We start from the raw sequence: 21,354 nt of genomic DNA on the forward strand, positions 1-21,354 counted from the left end.
GAAATTAAAGAACTGTTAGGGCATATGTAAGGTAGATGGCTTTATCAAACTTGAATGGTGTAAGAATATAGGTTCATAGGTGTGTACTAGGCTAATGGACTTGGGGCCTTTACAAGCCTAGCACATAGGATTACCCTGGCATCGTGCCACCCAACCTTAGTTCCCAGTGCCTCTGTCGAATAGAGTCACTGTAGTGATCATTGAGGTGAATTTTGTACTTCCCATCCACTCATCAAGATTTCTCTTGAAGAGGGCAGTGAGGTGCTCTGTTTGACATGTATGGGAAGTCTATTCCATAGCATGGGCAGTCTCTGGGTTATGAACCTGTCCCTCCAGCATGTTTTGTTGATTGTGGTAATGAGGTTGAGGTCGCTGGAGCCTGTGGTGTGGAGGGATTGGAATTTCTTTAGATGTAGCATTTCTAACAGAGGTGGGCCTGACATGGCTTTGTAAGTCAAGCAGAGATTGCCTCTAAGTAGGCTATATGAGATTTTTGAGTCTGTCCATATAGGACAAGTGTTTAAGGCCTAGGATCCTCTTTGTGAGGTACTTTTGCAGCCTCTCCAGTTGTTGCAGGTGTCTAGTGAGGTACATGCCAAATGGGGCGTTGTACTCGATGATTGGCCTAATGATGGAAGAGTAGAAGGAGAAAAAGTCAAATGTGTTAGTCAGATCGTACGTGGACATCTGAATGCTAAACGTATGCAGGATGTGGCATAACGTCATTCCTTCCCTTCTTCTGGTCATATTCTCCTCTTCCTCTGTCATTCTTCCTCTCTTCTCCACTCATTTTCCTATGACTCTTCCAATCTCTATAGTGCCTCCTATCCCCTCTACCTCTTTTTAATAATGATTTATCTGTAAAGCCTAATCAAAGCGCTCTTCCATAAAGAAGCATGCTTTCAGATCGTACAGGTTGTGGACACAGTAATGTTAACCAGCTAGTTAGACAAAACTGTAAATACTTATAAATATTGTACTGTTGTTTCTTCTGCCAATTCATTTGTATTATATAAACAAACATTGTACTGTTATCTTTTCTGTCATCACATTTGTATTTTAAATTGTATATTATTGTACATGTATTAAAAGCCCTGTTGTTGGAGCATTTCTCCCAAGTCCTGCACTGAAATTGGGTTCTATACCTATTTGCCATAAACAAATATCAGATAGATAAACAATACATAAAATGTGTACGTGAGTGTCTGTGTTTGTTTGCAGCATGTGAACAGTTTAGTATAAACAGGCATATGCATCTGGCCTCCTTATTACATACTTCTAGATGTCTTTTGATGAAAGAATCTATTATCTCACTAGCACATTAAAGAAATCTTCCTTATGTAATCTGCTGTGGAACTGTGACCTACAGCACACTGCAGCTTGGGCAACCTGGTTTAGACCACTTTCAGGATGTGAAACTGATGACCAAAATGCACCAGCTGAAAGTTAATCTCCATGAATTTATAGGAAATACTCAGGCTACACCTTATGCAGTCCAGTGGACATAGTGCTGAGAGGTCCAGACTTGATGACCATGATTACTGTTGAAGTGCCCACAATTCCCATGACCATCCTGATCTGCGGTCACTAAACTGATGCAAACAGTGCCAAACATTAACCAACATTAACACTATTCATGTGACAAGCCAAGAGTCTTCTGCATCAGTTATGAGGACATGAAGCATTATTTTATTTTCTATTTTACCATTTGTTGACAGGGAAAATGAAGCATTATTTTATTTTCTATTGTACCATTTGTTGACAGGGAAAGTCTGACTAGGACAGAGCCTATTTTCAGCGGATGCTAGGGGAGAAACACTCCGGATGCATGTCTTTAGAATGTGGGAGAAAACCGCAGCACCCAGAGGGAACCCACGCAAATGCAGGGAGGACATGAAAATTCCACACAGAAGACACCCCAGCCGAGAATTGAACTGCAGAACTCCTTTCTGTTTTGTGACAGTGTCAACTGCTGCACCACTGTGCCACCATTAATGAAGGTTTTGTGCAATGGGATGGTGACCATTTTGACAAAATGCAGCCAGTACATAGATCTGACTTCTAACAGTAGTAATCAGGACTCTTCTTGATGAGGCAGGATAGATAGAAAAATGTATTAACAATGCCTATGCACTTACAAAGCACATACTCATATGCGATGACAGGATCTGATCATGACAGCTGATAGAGTCCAGGTTGCAGTTAGCCAAAGAGGAATATCCAATGGGAACTTCCATTATTAAGCTTCCGTGGGACTTTAAATGGAATCTCCATTCACAGTACAGTGATTTGGCAATGTGTATAAAGTACTGAAATGATACCAGTAACTAACCAAAGACTGGTGTTGAAACCTCACATAATAGATGGAATGATATTTGCACCATGCTCAGGTAGAAGGCTATATGTGCTATAACCACAAAACCCTCCAAATCTCTGTGGCCTTGTCCACCAGCCACGCCATGTGCCTCAGTATGAGTGCCACACCAGAGACTCCACTGCTAGTGTAATATCGATCCTGTTACATCAGAATCTTGATAGTGTGGACTGAAGACTATTGAAAAACAGCTTTTATTATGTAAGTACACTGAGGGTTTAATTTTAAATGTCTCCCTTTGTATATATTTTACATCACTAAAGAATTTTTTGTAATACTTTTTTACTCTAACTTCTTTCATAGTTACAGATATCATAAATCCATACTGGATGCTTCAATTTTCATTTATGCTATTCAGCACTATAGCAGCTACCTCAAAGACTGTGTGGGTGTATGTGTGCATTTGCATGCTATGCCACCAAACAGCTATTCAGCATTCTAATGCTTAGCAAACAGACTCTGCGTGGTTTTGTGTGTGTGTGTGTGTGTGTGTGTGTGTGTGTGTGTGTGTGTGTGTGTGTGTGTGTGTGTGTGTGTGTGTGTGTACATTCATGCTTTCTTACTATTATCAATGCTGAAACAGCTGTACTTGACTTGAAATTGTACAGCCTGAGACATTTCAGGTGAATATAGAGGGCAAAACTTCTTGAATCAGGAGTTGGGGGGGCTCATTTCCTACTTCATCAAGGTAGCATTTTTCTTTTCTTACTGGCAGCTTTTGGCAAAATTGAGCCTTCACTAAATTGGACTAAAATGAATGTACCATATTCCAAACTAATACTGACTTCAAGTGTTAGCAGACAGTTAAGCACTCTAATAATGTACACTACCTTATTTAATATGAGTTCAGTAGGTAGAGCATGCAGTAAGGCAGTTCGTAGGCATTGATTCAGAATCCCTGAGGTAATCTAAAGCATGACTTAAACAACACATTTATAATGCAAGGTGCAACACATCTGTGCTTTAGCAGACTTGTACACATTTGTGGTTATATAACCACAACCTTTGGGAAAACCCTTTCTGCTAAATCATTAGCATTTTATTCCTCTGACTAACATCGCCCTTACACATATCTCAAGCATACCTGTGATGTTCCTTCTTTTTTGGATGGAAACCAAAGCCCCAGACATCTATATCTCTTTGTCTGCTATGGGCAGCCGTGAGATGAGTATCTCTAAATGGACAAATGGACAATATCTGACAGGCTGTCAGCGGGGTGCATGATCAGTAAGTGGGGGCCATTGCGATGCACAGAACAAAATTTACAGCTGGAAGCTGACTTTTCTTAATAAGTGCTGAAAGACTAGTCTGTTTTTCAGCAAATCCGCCAACCTGCAACATACTGTACCTGTTTAACATTTAACTTATACACAGAAAAAAACTCAAGAGTTTAAATATGCCACATTTTGTCACTTTACTTACTAGGATTTCCATTGCCTGCTTCAGTCAATTAAGTCCGTCATGAAATTAGATCATGTTATATTAAACTATAAGAAGCCTGGGTTCTGGTTAAGCCATTATCAACAGGGAATTCTAAAAATAAGTCTAGGTATCATATCTCTCTGAATTTTATCCGCTACACATTCAAATGCAGGATTAGATAATATATCCTACAATCATTTACATGCTGCCATGAGACACCAGAAGATTATAAGTACAAATCTGATGGGCCATAGTGAAAGAATTTTCTGTTGTCCATAACGTAATAACCTCTCATTATATGCAGATCCCCTCAAACTTATTATTAATATTAGAATTCTAATTTAGTGTCCGTCAAACTAGACAGAAGTGCAGGAAAGTAAAATTCACACAAAAAGACATAAAAATGATTGAAGTAAGTAGAAACTAAACTACTTCTTTTTCTGATGTCCTGATAACTGTGTCCTTTCATAGTGTATTTGCCTTTTAAAATCCCATGTTGCTTTGCAGCTGTCATAATGTATTATTCAGTGGAAAGCTTTATAAGGTACAGCACAAAGTCAGTGTAACATGCAAGATGTATAAAATAGAAATAACATTAAAATAATATGTCTTACCAGCTTTATCTTTTGGCCTTCTATAAACTCCACTACAGCAATCGTTTTGTCTTTTTCCTTCATGCTGCCTTCGTTTTCTTAAACCCAAGACAGAAATCATGAAATGAAATGTTCTCAGGTTTACCACTTGTAAGAAGCTGAACTTTGACTCTTCCTTGGACTTTAAGCCTAATCTCATCTACAATGTAATTCACAAAAACATTCCAGTCTGTACCATTTAGCCTTTTAAACCAAGTTTAGCAAATGGGATTGTTAATGTTTAGTAAGGCTATTTCTCAGGACCCTCTACATAAATATATAAGGTTTTCAAAAATGCCAAGTGACGTTTACATTTTACTTTGCGTAATATGCATGATTTAAATCTTTGTCGGTATAGCAGCTATGCATTGAAATTGCCTTATATTGCCTTAGTATATTTTTTTAACCTTATAGACTGAACATTAGATTTAAAAAAATCAAGACATTCATGGATTTTAGCTCAGAAACTACTTTCTCAAGTATCTTCTATATATATCCACTTATGTTATTGACATTTCATTGAATTAATCACAGTTGCAACAGAGTAAATGTCTAATGGGTAATAAGTCTGGAATGCCACATTTCGCTGCTTTTTGCCCCATCTGTCCAGTGCCTTTTAAAACCACGGCATAATGAAGTCAGTGGTCTTAAGTTAACATGCAAAATGTATAAATGCTAAGAAATCCCCGTTAATTTAAGAATGTAATGTGTTTCCAAATGAAGTAACTTGTGTTACTGTACAGCTTGTTTGTGAAGTATATAGTTAATGTATAATTGGTTGTGGCAACAGTTTCAGTTAAGGGCTGCTGCTTTACTTGCTGAAGCCTTGCAACAATGATTTAATAAATTCCTATTGTATTCAATATGGTACATTCACTGTCATGGTCATTGTAATACATACTTAATAACTGTTCATAAAATAACAAACTATATAGACTCCTACGACCTACCTCTGTACCATAGTGAAAACTCTATTACAGATATTTATGTTTAATCAGGTAGAAAGTCATTGCACACATTTCTAGCTTTTAAAACAATATAAGAGCAAAAATATCCAGCAGGCCTCACACTGTAGCCCCTGGCTGCCAAGTCTCAAGTTATTGCTGAAAAATGAACTCACATTTAAAATCTTTTTTAAGAATTGCTTTTTTTATCATCTTAATTAAGGAAGCCTTCGTTTGATAGTTCATTCAGGGCTCTGTAGCATATGTCTAAATGTAATTTTGTCCCGATGAAAATTGAAAGTGAAATTTTAACTATTGTTTCTGAGACTATTATTTTTGGAGGGGGTCAGACCCCCCAGACTGACCAGTGTAGGAGGTTCACTAATTTAAACTTATATTTTTTATCTGTGAGGTTGTGAACCCTTGTAGTAAATACTGCATCTTTTTCCAGCTACGTTCAAGGTCTCACATTCACAGTTTATCCAGTTGGCATTTTATGCTGAAAGAACATGCTGTAGCAACTCAGCTGTGCTCTGTAATACTTAGAAAGATTAATTATTATTTTTTGTTCACAAGCTGAGTATATTTGTCTCTGAGGAAACATAGTTACATATACTACAGAGAATTAACAGAATTTACAGCAAGGCTGAACTTTTGTATTATAACATTATGCACACTGTTTGGTTTGTCGGTAATATTGATTTAAACTTGAACTATATGGGTAGATTAATGGCAGCGTATTAATGCTACACTTTTATATCAAAAATATTCTTATATGATTGTAAAACAAGGTAACTGAGTATATGAGGTAATCTAAATTCTTATTCCGCGCCACTTAATCATTAACCTAATTGATCTGAATGCTCCATCAGTACTGTCCTGTCTCCAGATGTTTGGCTCTGCCTATTCTGCTGCTGATAATAATGTGATATCTAGTGACATTATCTGATTTAGTAGTTCTGTAGATAAATACTAGAGGCTACAGAATGATGATTTCTAATGACAGCTGTGAACACAGCATAGAATTAAATAACGCTGCTTGCTTCTTAGTCATTTTGACTATACACAATGAGTCAGGGAGTGGGAAGATTATGGATTAGCTCTTGGAATAGGAAAATTATGGCCTACAGATCATCAACTGTACAAAGTGCATAAAGAGAAGTGGAAAACTTGTCTTTCATCTGAGTCAGTCTGCTGAATGCAGAGCACATAGCAGCAAAATTATAGATGCATGCTAGCAAACGAAATGTTTGACAGTCTTAGACCTAGACCAGGACATGACTATATTTCTGGAACTTGGTCCATGAATTTGGCAAGCATGTCTGTGAATCTGGTAAACCAGTGCTAGAACTCTTGCTATATTGCAGGGACTGAAAACTCTATGGATGTCTATAAGGACTTCTTCACAGAGAGGGTCATAGTATTCAGACCAAAGCAAAGATGGATTTTAAGGCATTGCAAAATATCAAATGCAAAAAGTGATAATGAGGTAAGAATTTTACTAAGAGTGGAGTGGCTGAAGTAGTGCAGTGGTTAGTGTTGTCACCTCACTGCAAGAGGTTCTCCAGTTCGATTATCGGCTGGGGTGCCTTCTGTGCAGAGTTTGCATGTCCTCCCAGTGGTCACGTGGGCTTCCTCCAGGTGCTCCAGTTTTCTCCCACATTCCAAAGACATGCATTAGGTGGATTGGACACTCTAAATTGGCCATGGGTGAGAGTGTGTGTGTGTGTGTGTGTGTGTGTGTGTGTGTGTGTGTGTGTGTGTGTGTGTGTGTGAGTGAGTGGTAGAAATAAACTAGTGTGGCAGCGCTATCCACCAGGTGGTGTAAACCTTGGGTCAAAATGATTGTCACTGCTGAAGTGACAGCCCAACCCCATGCGCAAAATGGGAAAAGGGGTTGAGGATGGATGGATAGATGTATGGCAAACTATACATCAAGGTTCATTAAAAAATCGCACAATAGTGTTGTCCTTAAGGGAACTTTTGAAGAATGACTGCTTTCATAAACAAACAGAAAATACCCACCGCAAGTCGTGAAAAACAAACTAATAACAATTTATTGCAAAATATGACAGAATTAGGTACCAACTGAAATGCTTATAAGCAGTTCGAAACCAGATGCAGAAGGAAATTAAAAGATGGAAAATATGAAAGCAAATCACAAAATGAAGTGGAAAAGAGGCACACAGAAACAGAAAATGAGGCTTTTCCTAATATGCAACCTTGCATCATATACTGTTTAGGAAAAAAACTCAAACTCCCCCCACAAAAAATGTCAATCAGAACCATTATAATTTGAGGTTCATTATATAAAAGGAAGACTGAATATTTCATATTATTACATATTATTACATTAGCTTGAAAAGAGAAGGGGACAGTATGTCTGCCTAGTTTGTTCATTTAGGCCTTTGTTCCCTCTCCACCTGTCTCATGCTGTCTTGGATGCTTATATGCATTCTCTCTATATCAATCACTTTGGTAGTCTATTTAAAGAGACAGCAACTATATTTGTGAATACATCTTTCAACATCCAGGGAGTCCTTTATTTCTACAATCTGCTGCTAGGGCTTCTTCTCTCCCCCACTCTATCTATCCTGAGATTGATTACCCCTTTACATCACTGTGGCATGATCTTGTATGCTCATATTGGCTGGCTATTGAAATGTCTGCACTTGAAATGTCGAGTGTTGAAAAGCCGAGAAAAAAAAGACCAAAAATAAAGGAGAAGAGCAACCTGTGAAAGTCTCTCTTCTTCTTAAAACTTCCCCATGCACCCCCCCCACCCCAGAACCTATATTTGCCAACTACAATATCAACTTATCTCGCAGAAAAGGGAATGTCCTGAGAAATGGCATCTAGGATTTCGTATAGGTTAGTCCTTTCTTTTGGTCATTCCGTCTCCACATTACAAGACTCACTCTAGCAGGTCTCAGCATTTCAAATGGTTGCTCTTATATCATGTCCTCTTTGTCTCTTCTGGTCTGCAATCAGAAGAGCTCTTAATCCTCTCGTATCCTGGTATGTGTCCATATCTCTTGCCCTCCGCCTTACACACTCACTATGTGGCTTTCCTTTGGATTCCTTCCAGTATCCTTATGACCTTTTCTTTCTATGCCTCTTAAAGTGCACTGTACCTTATATGTGCCCTGAACATTGCACAGTAAAGTAAAGCTATTCCTTCTTTGCTTATGGAGACCGATTCCTGAAGTTATTCCAAAGTGTCCCTTTTGAGCTGCTACTGCCCTATCACACTTCTCCTGGTAGTTCAGTCCACTTATAACAAACAACCCTTGATTATTGTTCTCTGTGGCTATCAGCCCCCCACCCCAACCAGATGATACTTCACAGCAGGGTTGTCATGCACCAAGTGCAGGACATTGGACTTATTTACAGTAAACTGCAAGTGCCATTTTGCTGCCCGTTTAGCCAGGCTGGAAGTCCAAGATTAGTTTTGAAACAAGGAGGAACTGATAATACTTGAATGATGGATGCCCAGTTAGACTAAAGGCATTCTGAGTTCAAGGTATAAATACTTTTGGAGGTTCTGAATCTAAAACTTTTGTGCTAAACTAATGAAAGATTACATGGCAGTGATTGCTTAAAGATGGAGAAGCAAGAACAGCTTTAAGTCCCTTGAAATTATTGGGTCCAATGGGGCCCTGCTCTATGTCCACCTGTGTCTAGTTTCTCCTTCTCTTTGCTTGCTTACAGTACCATCTATCAGTTTTCTGTAAGTCTGATGTCTGTACTTTCTTCTGCCCCCCTCCCCCCATTGCAACAGTGAGTGAGATTGCCGTATCTGGACCAGCTGTGTCCATTCATAGTTCACAGGCATGTCTAGTTTGCTTGTGTTGATTTTTTTCCTTTTAATCTGCATAGTTCTTATCTGCAGAGTCCAATCCCATTGCAACTGGCATAACAGACAGGTGATTTAGAGAGATGTTTCATTTTTTTTCTTGAGAATTGTGATGGTTTTGGCAGACAAATGACATAAAGCTACTTAAAACGCAAAAACAGGTACACTTTTTCAGTCATTTTGTAGATGGGAGATAAGAATTTGAAATCTCAGCTCTCATACATATTTGCAATGTCCTGACTGAGAGGAAAATGTAACTGGCAATGAATCCTGATAGAACTCCAGATAAATCCATCCATTGGCTTATTAATTATTAATATACCCGTATAGTGAATAGAGATGGATTATTTTGTATAACTGCTGATTTATAGGGTACTTTACCTGACTACTATATATACTCGTATAGTGAATAGAGATGGATTATTTTGTATAACTGCTGATTTATAGATTACTTTACCTGACTACTATATATACCCATATAGTGAATAGAGATGGATTATTTTGTATAACTGCTGATTTATAGGGTACTTTACCTGACTACTATATATACCCATATAGTGAATAGAGATGGATTATTTTGTATAACTGCTGATTTATAGGGTACTTTACCTGACTACTATATATACCCGTATAGTGAATAGAGATGGATTATTTTGTATAACTGCTGATTTATAGATTACTTTACCTGACTACTATATATACCCATATAGTGAATAGAGATGGATTATTTTGTATAACTGCTGATTTATAGGGTACTTTACCTGACTACTATATATACCCATATAGTGAATAGAGATGGATTATTTTGTATAACTGCTGATTTATAGGGTACTTTACCTGACTACTATATACACCCATAAAGTGAATAGAGATGGATTATTTTGTATAACTGCTGATTTATAGGGTACTTTACCTGACTACTATATATACCCATATAGTGAATAGAGATGGGTTATTTTGTATAACTGCTGATTTATAGGGTACTTTACCTGACTACTATATATACCCGTATAGTGAATAGAGATGGATTATTTTGTATAACTGCTGATTTATAGGGTACTTTACCTGACTACTATATATACCCATATAGTGAATAGAGATGGATTATTTTGTATAACTGCTGATTTATAGGGTACTTTACCTGACTACTATAGGTGTTTAAGATAACTAAAATAATGAGCGGATGATTTTTGTAGCTCAACGACAAATGCTGATTTTAATGTATGTATAACAGCTGGTCTTTGATAAAGTATTTTGCAGTTAGATTGCAATGAACTATTGTGTTTTATTATGGGATTAAACAGTTTTGTATTGACTGTAAAACTTAAATCCTCTTCCCTTTCTGGGTGATCATGCAGTGAACAACTTAAGCGTTGTTTATAGTTTGTAGGAGTGGGTGAGAGCTACTTAGAAAAAGGAGATTGTGCTAGTGGGAGTTTGAGCACTTGCTTTTTCAAGCAAGGGACAGTGAAGCGGTGTGTTGCAAGTTACTGGCATGTGCACAGCTGTAGTAGACCCATGGAAAAGACCTAGACAAAATACAAAATCAGTCAGAATGTCTACTGCATTGGATCACTTTGGATTATAACAAAGTAAAAATAACAAAAACTAATAATACAGCTTCAGGAGCACAAAAACTGCATACATCATCAAGATAAACACTGTGGTTATATTGTTTCTAAATAGAATGTTTTTACTCATTATATTATTCCATTTTATGACATTATGTTACGATATGTAAATTTCTATGTCCAGAAATATGAACGACCCCTCTAAAAGCATATTTCCATTAAAGTAATAAAGCCTTTACTTTTGCTATAAACAGACAGTAAACTATGCACAGTTTTCAGTATGAATCTGGTTCAACACCTAAAAAGCAAACTATTGCAAATCAATTGTTAGTAAAGTTTAAAAGCATACGTAGTTTTATATCTGCATCAAGGTTCATTTATTTGATGGTCATGAAAAATTCCACCATTCCTTATTGTATGTAGGTCAGAGGTAATTTTCCTGTTATAGTTGTTCATTATTAGCAATACATTGTAGCAGGAAATAACATTTTTCCATTAATGTCTACCAATGATGAATTCCCTTTGAAATGAATTCTGTAGAAGTTTATAAAGCATTACCAAAACATCCAAACAGTCATGGTTAATTTTGCAAGTTGATAATTCATTCAGGTTCCTACATCTATTTCCATACAATATAGTGACCTTCCTGTACATGAAAGGAGAGCAATGCCTTTAAATATAATAATAAAACATTTAATTTTGCAAGCTATATGTGTTACCTTTTTGGATTATCCACCTTGCCATACTGGAAATCATAAAGTTACCCAATATTATCCTTCTGTATGCTTTTATATTTAAATGGCTTCACCTTTGGTGTCAATTTCAAGCTCATATCAGCCTGCATACCTACTAGTATTAATGTAATTTGATTACATCAGAGATGGTTTAACTCTATGGTTATGGTCAGCTAGGAATTACAGAACCAGTTTCTAGGGTGCATGAGGAATGTTTAAGTACTGAATGTAGGATCACTGGAATAGAGGAGGATCTGCAAATACTAATATGGGAGGAAGATATGAAGTCTGGAGTTGTGGTACATTGAAGCCTTCTCCTTCTGTGAGGTGCAGAGAGTTTAAACTTAATATACATGTAGTAGAGGTACACTGCAGTCCAAGCAAAAGAACATTTATGGACTTAGATTGCCTGTGTGCTTAAATCTCTGGTTACTTTTTCAAGTTTCCAGATCTGCAGGCTTGGATTTTGTAGTCCTGATACAAAACATCTTTTCTTATGTTGATAATTATTTGTCTTTATTCAGAGATTAACAAACAGACTGTATAGCAAATGTAGAGAAAAGATGAAAGGCTGTCAGAGTATCAAATAAATAATAGTAAAAGAATCACGAAGCTCCGACTAACACAGTGTAAATGTTATTAACTAAATAAATAAAACTTTTTATTTATTTACTTAATAAAGTTTACTCTGTGTTATCAGAGCTTCATGATTTTTTTACTGTATAGCAAATGTCCTTTTATTAGATTTGGAACTGTATCTATATTACCACTTTAAAAGTAATAGCAATAATAATTATATCAAAAATAATAATTAGAAGGAATGAAAAAACAAAGAAAAAGAAACGCCCCTGTCCATCATACATATACATTCATCTGCAATACTTTCTTTTTTAAAGTTTGTATTAGAGCCAATTTAGCTTTTTTGGTATATCACAAATCACTGAATAACAAATACACTGTTAATTTAATAATACAGCCAGATCTAACAAAATAAATAAATGAATGCTATTTTGTTGTTTGTCCTACAGACAAAAGCTCCAAAATAACCAAGAAGAGACAGAAAAAGTTCAGTTGTGTAAAATCTTACCATAATGGTAGATGTCCTTGCCTTCACTGCTGCACTATTCCTTATGAATGGAATTCTCTGCCGTGAAGCCCTCCATCTGTGCAGTTTACAAAAGTCTACCATTGCTTTAAGGTATGCTGAACATCACCTGCGCGCTCCTTGCATAAGGTAGGGCATAAAGGTAACGTTCAGACATGCCATCTTCAGAACAGATTGTCCCAGTAGCAGTCCAAGGAAAACAAAGGAGAATCTGCACAGCCAGAAGGGAAAAAGCCCAGGGGATGGAGGGAGGGAGTGAATACTGCAGCGGTGAAGGCAAGGTCATCTACCATTATGGTAAGATTTTACACAACTGTGCTATGTCCTTACATTTACCGCTGCAAAATTCCTTACAAATGGGAGAGTGCAAAAGCTCAAGAACAAACCTGGGAGGAGGAAGCAGCTGAGCCTTCCAAGAAGCCATGAAAAATGGCAGCAGGAAACCCAGCTCTAGCTCTGCAGATACCATCCAACTGGTAATCTTTGGTAAATGTATGCACAGAAGTCCATGTAGCAGCTTCAGGAATAGAATTAGCCTCTAAGCCTTTGAAAAAGGCACCAGAAGAAGCTACAGCTTTAGTGGAATGACCCTTAATAGAAGAAAGAAGGCTCTCACCATGAAAAGTGTAACAAAAGGAAATAGCCTTTGAAATCCAAGTGGAAATGTTTGCTTGGAAATAGCCAAACCTAAAGACCTAGCATGAAAGGAAACAAATAACTGGTGAGACTTTCTGATACCTTTAGTTTTATCCAAATAAAATCTGAACTGTCTATGCACATCTAAGGTATACAGCACCAGCTCACTGTCAAATTGCAGAGAGGAGAAAAAAAGTTGGCAAATTAATAGACTGAGTTAATTGACAACTCATTAACCACCTTGGGCATGAAAGAAGGATTAGTACACAAGGACACCCTGTCCTCATGAAATATCAAAAGAGGTGGACAAGCCATAAAGGCTTGCAACTCTGACACCCGTCTGGCAGATGTAAGAGCTAAGAAAAGAAGTCTTCTAAGAACTATGTTGCAAGGAAGCTGAAACACCAGGCTCAAAAGGAGCCCGAGTCAATTTTTCCAGAACAAAATTAAGATCCCGGGGAGAAAGAACAGGCTTTGTGGGATGTCTAACATTAAGGACACCTTAAAGAAATTTCTTAGCCTCAAATCTAGAAGCTAACGGGGGAGTTAAAGGCAGACAAGCAGAAAGAGCTGAAAAGTGGGCCTCAATAGAAGAATAGGTCAAACCAGCATTGAGCAATTCACACAAATAAGAAAGATCCAAAGGAACATCCACAGAATGTGGGTCCAGGTCATGAGAAAGACACCAAATAGAAAACCTCTTCCATTTAGATAAGTAGGATTTCCTAGTAGTAGGTTTCCTGGCCTCCTGCAGGACCTGCAGCATGCTCTCAGAAAAAAGGTGTCTATGAGGAATCAAAACCCTATCACCCACAATGTCAATTGAAGCATGGACAGGTGGGGATGGATGAAAGACCCCTCGTCTTGTGTGAGCAGATCCACCCTATGAGGTAACCTGTGATGATTGCCCCTGGCTAGATGCAGAAATAGAGGGTACCAGTTTTGTTGTGGCCAAAAGGGAGTTGCCAAAAAGATTTTGGGAGGATCCTGTTGACTCTTGAACAGAACTCTCAGAATGAGAGGAAGGGGATGGAATGCATAAAGAAACATCCTCTTCCAAGAAAATAAGAGGGTGTCCACCTTTCATACCAGAGGACCTGGGAATCTGGCACAAAGCAGCGGAAGTTATCTGTTCAGAGGGGAGGCAAAGAAATCTACCCGAGGAGTACCCCACTGGTGAACAATGTCCAAAAACACTTCCCTGTGAAGCATCCATTAGTGGGATTGAATGAAGGACCTGCTCAGACTGTCTGCCACAATGTTTCAATCTGAAGGAATATAAACTGCCTGAAGATTTACATGATATTGGCTAGCCAGGGCCCAAACCAGAAGTGCCAGCCGGCAAAGACAGTAAGACCTCATACCTCCCTGTTTGTTGATATAACACATGACTGTGGTATCATCTATGAATACCCAGAGAGGCCCTGCAGAGAAGAGAGGATGAAAGGCCTGAAGAGCCATCATAAGACCCCTCATCTCTTTGATGTTGATGTGCTCCTTCTGCTGACGAGGCGACCACACTCCCTCAACCCTCAGAGAGCCAAACGTTGCTCCCCATCCCACATCTGAAGTGTCTGTGAACAGACCCTGAGAGGGAAGAGGAGACTGAAAAGGGAGCCCTAGATTCAGAGACAACTGCTGAATCCACCACAGAATTCCTTTCTTGAGACATGGGAGAAGAGGAACAGGAAAGTCTAGATGATGCACATGTTGAAGCCATACTGACTTCAAAAAACACTGGAACTTCCTCATGTGGAGTTTGGCCAGAGAGAGTATCAGAATGGTGGAAGCCATGAACCCCAGAGCTCTCAGAAATTCCCTGGTTGTAATGGAGGCCAGGGGAAGGAGAGTTTGAAAGAAAGAAAGGAGAGTTAATAACTTTGGAGGTGGCAGGGATGCCGGCATTGGCATTGTTTGAAACCTGCAACCCAGAAAGACATGATCCTGAGAAGGAGTAAGGGAAGACTTGAACCCCAGGCTCTAAAGAAGAGAAATAGTAAAATGAAGATTTTGCAAAAGGACCTCTGGAGAAGATGCCTGAATCAGCAGGTTGTCCAAATAAGGAAAGATTTGGATCCCTTGAAGCCTGAAAAAGATAATCACAAGCATTTGGTGAACAGCCCTGGGACAGTATAAAGGCCAAAGGGCAAAGCACAGAACTGAAAATGCCAGGAAGCAACAGGGAAATACAAAAATCTCCTGAAAAGAGGATTGATCGGAATATGGAGATAAGCATCCTTGAAGTCCAGAGACACCAGAAAGGCCTGAGCAAAAGAGGAAAAAGGGACTGAAGGGAAAACATCCAAAATGAAGGACTTTCAGAAAGGTGTTCAGATAGGAGAGGTCTAGAATACATCTCTAAGTGCCTTCTTTTCTGGGCAGTAGAAATATTCTTGAATAAAACCCTTTCCCCTTTGGAACACAGGCACTTCTTGAATAGTACCCTAAGACAAGAGGTCTCAAAGAATCTGGGAAAAAAGGAAGCTGTTACGGAGAAGGCTAAGGAATGCCCATAAAAGGAGAGTGGAAAATCCAGACCATGAAGTACCCTTGCTGAATGATTGACAAAACTCAAGAATCTTAGATGATTCAGAGTCAAACAGGAAGAGAAAGAGAAAGGTGAGGAGAAAGAGGAATGTGGCTGGAAAGCCAGACAGTACCTGGTTTGCCAGGAAAGGAAGGCTTAAGAATCCCTGCAGTCTGAGTGGCCTTAGCAGGAGGAGTCTGTTTACTACCCTTCTAACCTTTTGAAGGAGGGCAAGACTGCCTACGAACAAAGGCTAGCTTAGAAGGGTAGTTTTGCTGAAATTTAGGCACAGTAGAAACAAAGATATGCTTAAGCTCCTGTAAAGCCTTCCCCTTGACTTGAAGATACGTAAATAAACCAGCAGCCACTTCACCAAACAAAAAAGTATTATCTACAGGAGCATCCAGCAACTTAACCTTAATATCATCAGGCAAAGGTTAAAGCTGAAGCCATGAATACCTCCTCAGAACTGAACCAGAAGCAGCAGCCTTAGAAGAGGCATCTGCTGCATCATAACTACATTTGATAGAATGATAAACTACCTGAGAGGAAGTCCCAAGCAAAAAAAGAGCAGAAGATTTACTCTCAGAGTCCGAAAGATCAGAAAGAACATGACAAGCCTGAGAAAGAAGAGTCAAGACATACCTAGAGATATGGGTCTGATAATTAATAGCCTTAAGAGCTAAGGTAGATTAAGCATAAACCTTCTTACCCAGCCTATCCATGGTCCTACTGTTCTTGTCAGAAGGCAGTAACTTGGACGAAGGAAGCAATTGGGATTGATTATTAGAGGCTACAGACACCACAGAACGGTCAGCAGCAGGACATTTAAACAAAAAGGAACAATCATCAGGCACCATATAAAACCTATCAGACTTCCTGGGAGCAGGGGGCAGAGAATCTGGCACTTTAGAGGCAGTGGAAAAATCATCCAATAAAGAGGGCAAGAAAAAAGGAATGGCCACAGGCTTAGGAGATTCCATATGCAGTAACTCATAGTACCTTTTATGGATATCCGAAAGCTGGGCACAATCCCACTTAAAAACATTCCATCATCCTAGAGAGTGTGTCCCCAAAGGAAATTTCCTCAGAAGGATTATCTAGAGTACGAGAATCCTCCTCCTCAGACCCATAGTCTAAAGGAGAAGGAATCTGGGTAGAATAAGCAAGTGAGTCATCATCAGAATATACCTCAGAAGAATGCAATTCTCTGGGCCTTTTAGAGAAAGAGGCGGACAAAGGAGGAGAAGGAACTGAAACCCCTTGAGGAGTCTGCAACATCAGTAAAGCATTAAATAACCACTGAGTAAAGGCCTGCCACTCACCTTTTGGATCCCTACGAGCAGAAGAAACTTGGTTAGTTTTCTGTTTCTTTTTTAAAGGGACAGCTGTCCTAAAAACCTGAGAAGGCCCAGACTCAGGATGACATTCCACAACTGCAATAGGAACTTTTTCTCTAAAGAGAAACTGCAGAACCCCCACTAGACCCCTTGGAAACAGTCAAACATGGTTCCCTCTGAATGCCCAAAATGGACGCCTGCAAAGCCTCGTCAGATGTGCTGCCTACCAGATCTTCATCTACCTCCAACCCAGAAGCAGTAGAAGAATCTGACAAAACAACCGTGTGAGCCTCTGGGTGGATTATAACCTCAGGAGAAGCTACCAGCAGAGGCTGGACAGCTGTAGATTCTGGTCTTACCTTATGCACCTTCTTCTTCCCAGATGGCTGACCCTTGGAGCAGTAAGTTCCATCCATAGTACCTGCAGCAAGAAACTTAAGTCACTGGTTCTCAAGGTACAAGGAAAGGGAAGAAAGCCTACTATGAAGATTTTTGGGGACAAAACGCCTGACAAATTGAACAAGATGTATGGTCGTGAGCAGCACCTAGGCAAAAAAGACACTTATTGTGGCTATCTGTATGGGGAATCAGTCTCCCACACTAGCATTTACTCTTCCTGGATGACATTAACCCCAAACAGCACACAACAATCAGAAAAATTAACTGAAAATCCAACTGGGTACTTATCTGCAACTGTGAGGACTCCAACAAACACGAGTAAGCAGAGAATGGCCAACAAACAGAAAAACAGTAAAAAAAACTGCATCTATGCAACAGATCGGTGTTTAAAACAGTGTTCAGACTGGCGGCAAAGAAATTCTGAGGATGGTATGCCTGAACGTCACGTTTATGCCCTACCTTATGCAAGGAGCGCACAGGTGACATTCAGCTTACCTTAAAGCAATGGTAGACTTTTGTAAACTGGCTGGACAGATGGCTTCATGACAGGGAATCCCATTCGTAATGAATACTGCAGCGGTGAGTGTAAGGACATTGAATGATACAATATGATGTATGTTTGAAAAAACAATCCTTTTCTTTCTCACTGGCTTCTCTGTCTTAGAATACAACTTTATTGATACTCGTTATTCAGAAGCAAGTGATACCCTTGCTCTCTTTTTTTTCTATACTCATTCAGAAATAGTGATTTGGTTTTCTTCAGGACAGATCAGATGGACATAGTAACAATGCATGTTTTTTTATTTGTTACCATGAAGGTTTTACCTTTTGCAATAAAAAGTCAGTACTCCTACAGAGACCTTTGAAAAACTAATTAAATGATCTAGAGACCACTTGGCATAATGGCTAAGGTCTTTGCCACCTATGCACAAGGTACAGGGTTCAATCCTGATCTCCTACCAATGCCTGTTTGGAGGTTGCATGTTCTCCCTGTGTCTCTGTGAGGCTCCTCTCACTTCTGAAAAAAAGACATGAGTATTTACATCTCAAAGCTGCCAAAGACTAGAGCTGTGAGCAGCAGCACAGACTCTACATGTGCCATATACCAACCAGTACTGGGCATCAACTACAGTGCACAACCACTTGACAAAAATCTGCAAGCAATGTCAACAAAGACTGGTCTGAAGTCCTTTAAGTTAATTAGACAGCACAACAGTTCTGTCAGTGAGGACTACAGAACAAATATGTGGATATGGAAATAAGGTACATAAGGAAAGGTGGTGGTGGAATGCAGAAGTCCAGGAAGTCATCAAAAGAAAGAAGGAAGGCAGGGTAGAAAAGAAGGAACACTGGTTGGTTAAGAAAAGAGGTGCAGTAGCAAAAAACAGAGCATCAGAGGCAGTCCACCAACTTCTGGAAAGTGAGTAAGTAGATGGCACAAAGAAACTATATCAAGTTGCAAGGCAAAGACAGCAAGATAAGAAGATAATCAGGCACCTTCATAATGGATGGAGCAACAATCTGTTCACCAGTCCACAGGGGCAGATACAAGGTCCAGCAACAGCTTCTGAATGAAGAAAACACCACAAATGCTGGGAGAGACAGGAGAAATTTGTAGCAGTTTGAAGACAAAGGTGTATCCCAGATGACTGGAGAATAAGCATACTAGTTCTGGTATTCAACAACAAAGGGGACATTCACAACCGTGGGTAGTACAGAGGTATCAAGCTCTTGTCACACTGCACAAAAGGTCTGGTGATTGATAAATATGCTAGTAGAAAATAAGATGGGAGTTGAGAAGTTTGTATGCAGCACAATTGAACTAACGGTGAGACAGATAGTGGAGAAGAAGCTACAGATGACAAAAGAGTCCAACTAGGCATTCCAAGACTTGGAGAACGCAGGGTTCCACAAAAACTGATTTATACAGTCCTGTGGTGGTTCAAAGTACCAGAAACATTGGTAGAATTAGTGCAAGCTATGTACAAAGACACAATGACTCAAGTATGGACAATGCTACGTCTCACAGAAGGGTTCCCAGTGGGAGTGGGGTATACATCTGAGTTCAGCTCTGAGCCCACTGCTCTTCATATTGGTGATGGACTACATCAGCAAAAAGGTCAAAGGGGACTGATCAACAAAGTTGTGATATGCAGATGATGTAGTATTACAGGCAGACTATGAGCAAGAACTTCCGCAAAGGTTAGGGAATGGAGTGCAAAACTGAAGGTACATGGGAATGAAACTGAGTACAGATAAGGCCGCGGTAATAATAACAAGTGAGACATTGAACAGAAATCAGAAGAAGATGACAACTGAGATAGAAGAGATGATAGCGGAACAGGCTAAAAGCTTCAAGCATTTGGAAGGGGTGGTTGAGGAGAAAGGAAGTTTGAATGAGAAGGTCAAAACTAGAATCAAAGGAGCTGCAGCCAACTGGCACAGAATATCAGGTGTAGTATAAGACAGAAGAATGCCAAAGAAGCTGAAATGTAAGGTGTACAAAACAGTAGTGTGGCCAGTACTACTGTATGGTACAGAAACCTTGGCAGTAAAGGCAGTCCAGCTGAAGAAGCAAGAGGTGATGAAAATGAAGCGCCTGAGATGGGTTGTAGGATGCACACTGATAGAAAGACAAATAAATAAGGACATTAGAGTAGAAGCCAAAGTAGCTTTAATTGCAGAACAGATCAAAGAAAACAGATTATGGGAGTTTGGGCACATGCAAAGCAAAGCAAAACACAATCTGCTGAAGAAGATTTAGGACAATCAAGAAGAAGGCAAGAGGAAATGAGGGCATCTGGCAAATAAGTGGATGGATTGTGTGAGAGATCTGCAACAGTCAGAAATGAGTTTTGAAGAAGGTAGGATAGTGGCATTGAATCGAGGGAGATGACAACAGTTGACATGACACCCTGACCCATGTAAAAATGGGGAAAAAGGGAGTTGGCGGTGATTATGACTTCCACAGAACTGCATTGCTGAAAGGCAGCAAAAGATTGTTGCATTTAAAGTAACAGGAATCAATATCATAAATTATTTTAATTTTAATATCTACTTACTGAATGTGGCATCAGCACTGTAGACTCTGTGTGTCCCACACCATTGTCTTTGAAACTGGACTCCAAACTAATTATGTCTTCAATTACATCATCCATCTGATAAAAAAAAGAATGTTCAATAAATGTTGTGTTATGCAGTTCTTAGTACTGTTGCATCATATATAATGTAAATCTTCTTGGATGATATAAAATATAGGATTGAATATCTAAGATATATACTTTGCTTGAATATACATATATACCCAACTTAAATCCAGTGTTTGTAGAAGTGCTGCTTTCAAATTCTAGATGGACAGTACAGCATGTGACAATAGGAGGTACTGCCAGCCATGCCAGGAGAAGATGGGCAGTGAATGTATGACTTCTACCTGCACAGCTGGTGGGAATTTTGTAAATAATATGTGGCATTTGTATATCAAACTGATTTGAACATGTACTTGTGCTGAAAATGTATTTGTGAGTTCTGCTTGTGTTAAATGTATCAACAGTGCACCCTGTTGGAATCAAAAGAAATGTACGTGTATTACTGTAACTGAATTAAATGTATATGTTTTAACAGTGGATACTGGGACAGCAGAAGTTAACCAGCTAGCTTACTTTAAGAAAAATGAAGGAAATATAATTGAGCTGTTACACCATTAAAACAGTACCCCACAGTGCTGAATAGGGCTGGAGATGGTGGGTCTGGAAGAAGCATTTGTTCATTAGCTCAATAAAAAGAGAGGAAACCCAAGGCACTGCCATAATCATTT

General features: G+C 39.1%; 1 protein-coding gene across 1 annotated transcript in view; it reads right to left on the minus strand.

The window, feature by feature from the left end:
- TFEC (transcription factor EC) overlaps window positions 1–21,354 on the minus strand; it is a 505,518-nt gene that overhangs the window by 144,411 nt on the left and 339,753 nt on the right. Inside the window, exon 3 of the mRNA XM_044088699.1 lies at window positions 20,603–20,698. Within this exon, the coding sequence (XP_043944634.1) occupies window positions 20,603–20,698 (96 nt within the window). The remainder of the gene's footprint in view (window positions 1–20,602; window positions 20,699–21,354) is intronic.

This window comes from Protopterus annectens, chromosome 11.part0 (assembly GCF_019279795.1).
Source record: "Protopterus annectens isolate FY-2018-M chromosome 11.part0, PAN1.0, whole genome shotgun sequence".
Lineage (NCBI taxonomy): Eukaryota > Metazoa > Chordata > Ceratodontiformes > Protopteridae > Protopterus > Protopterus annectens.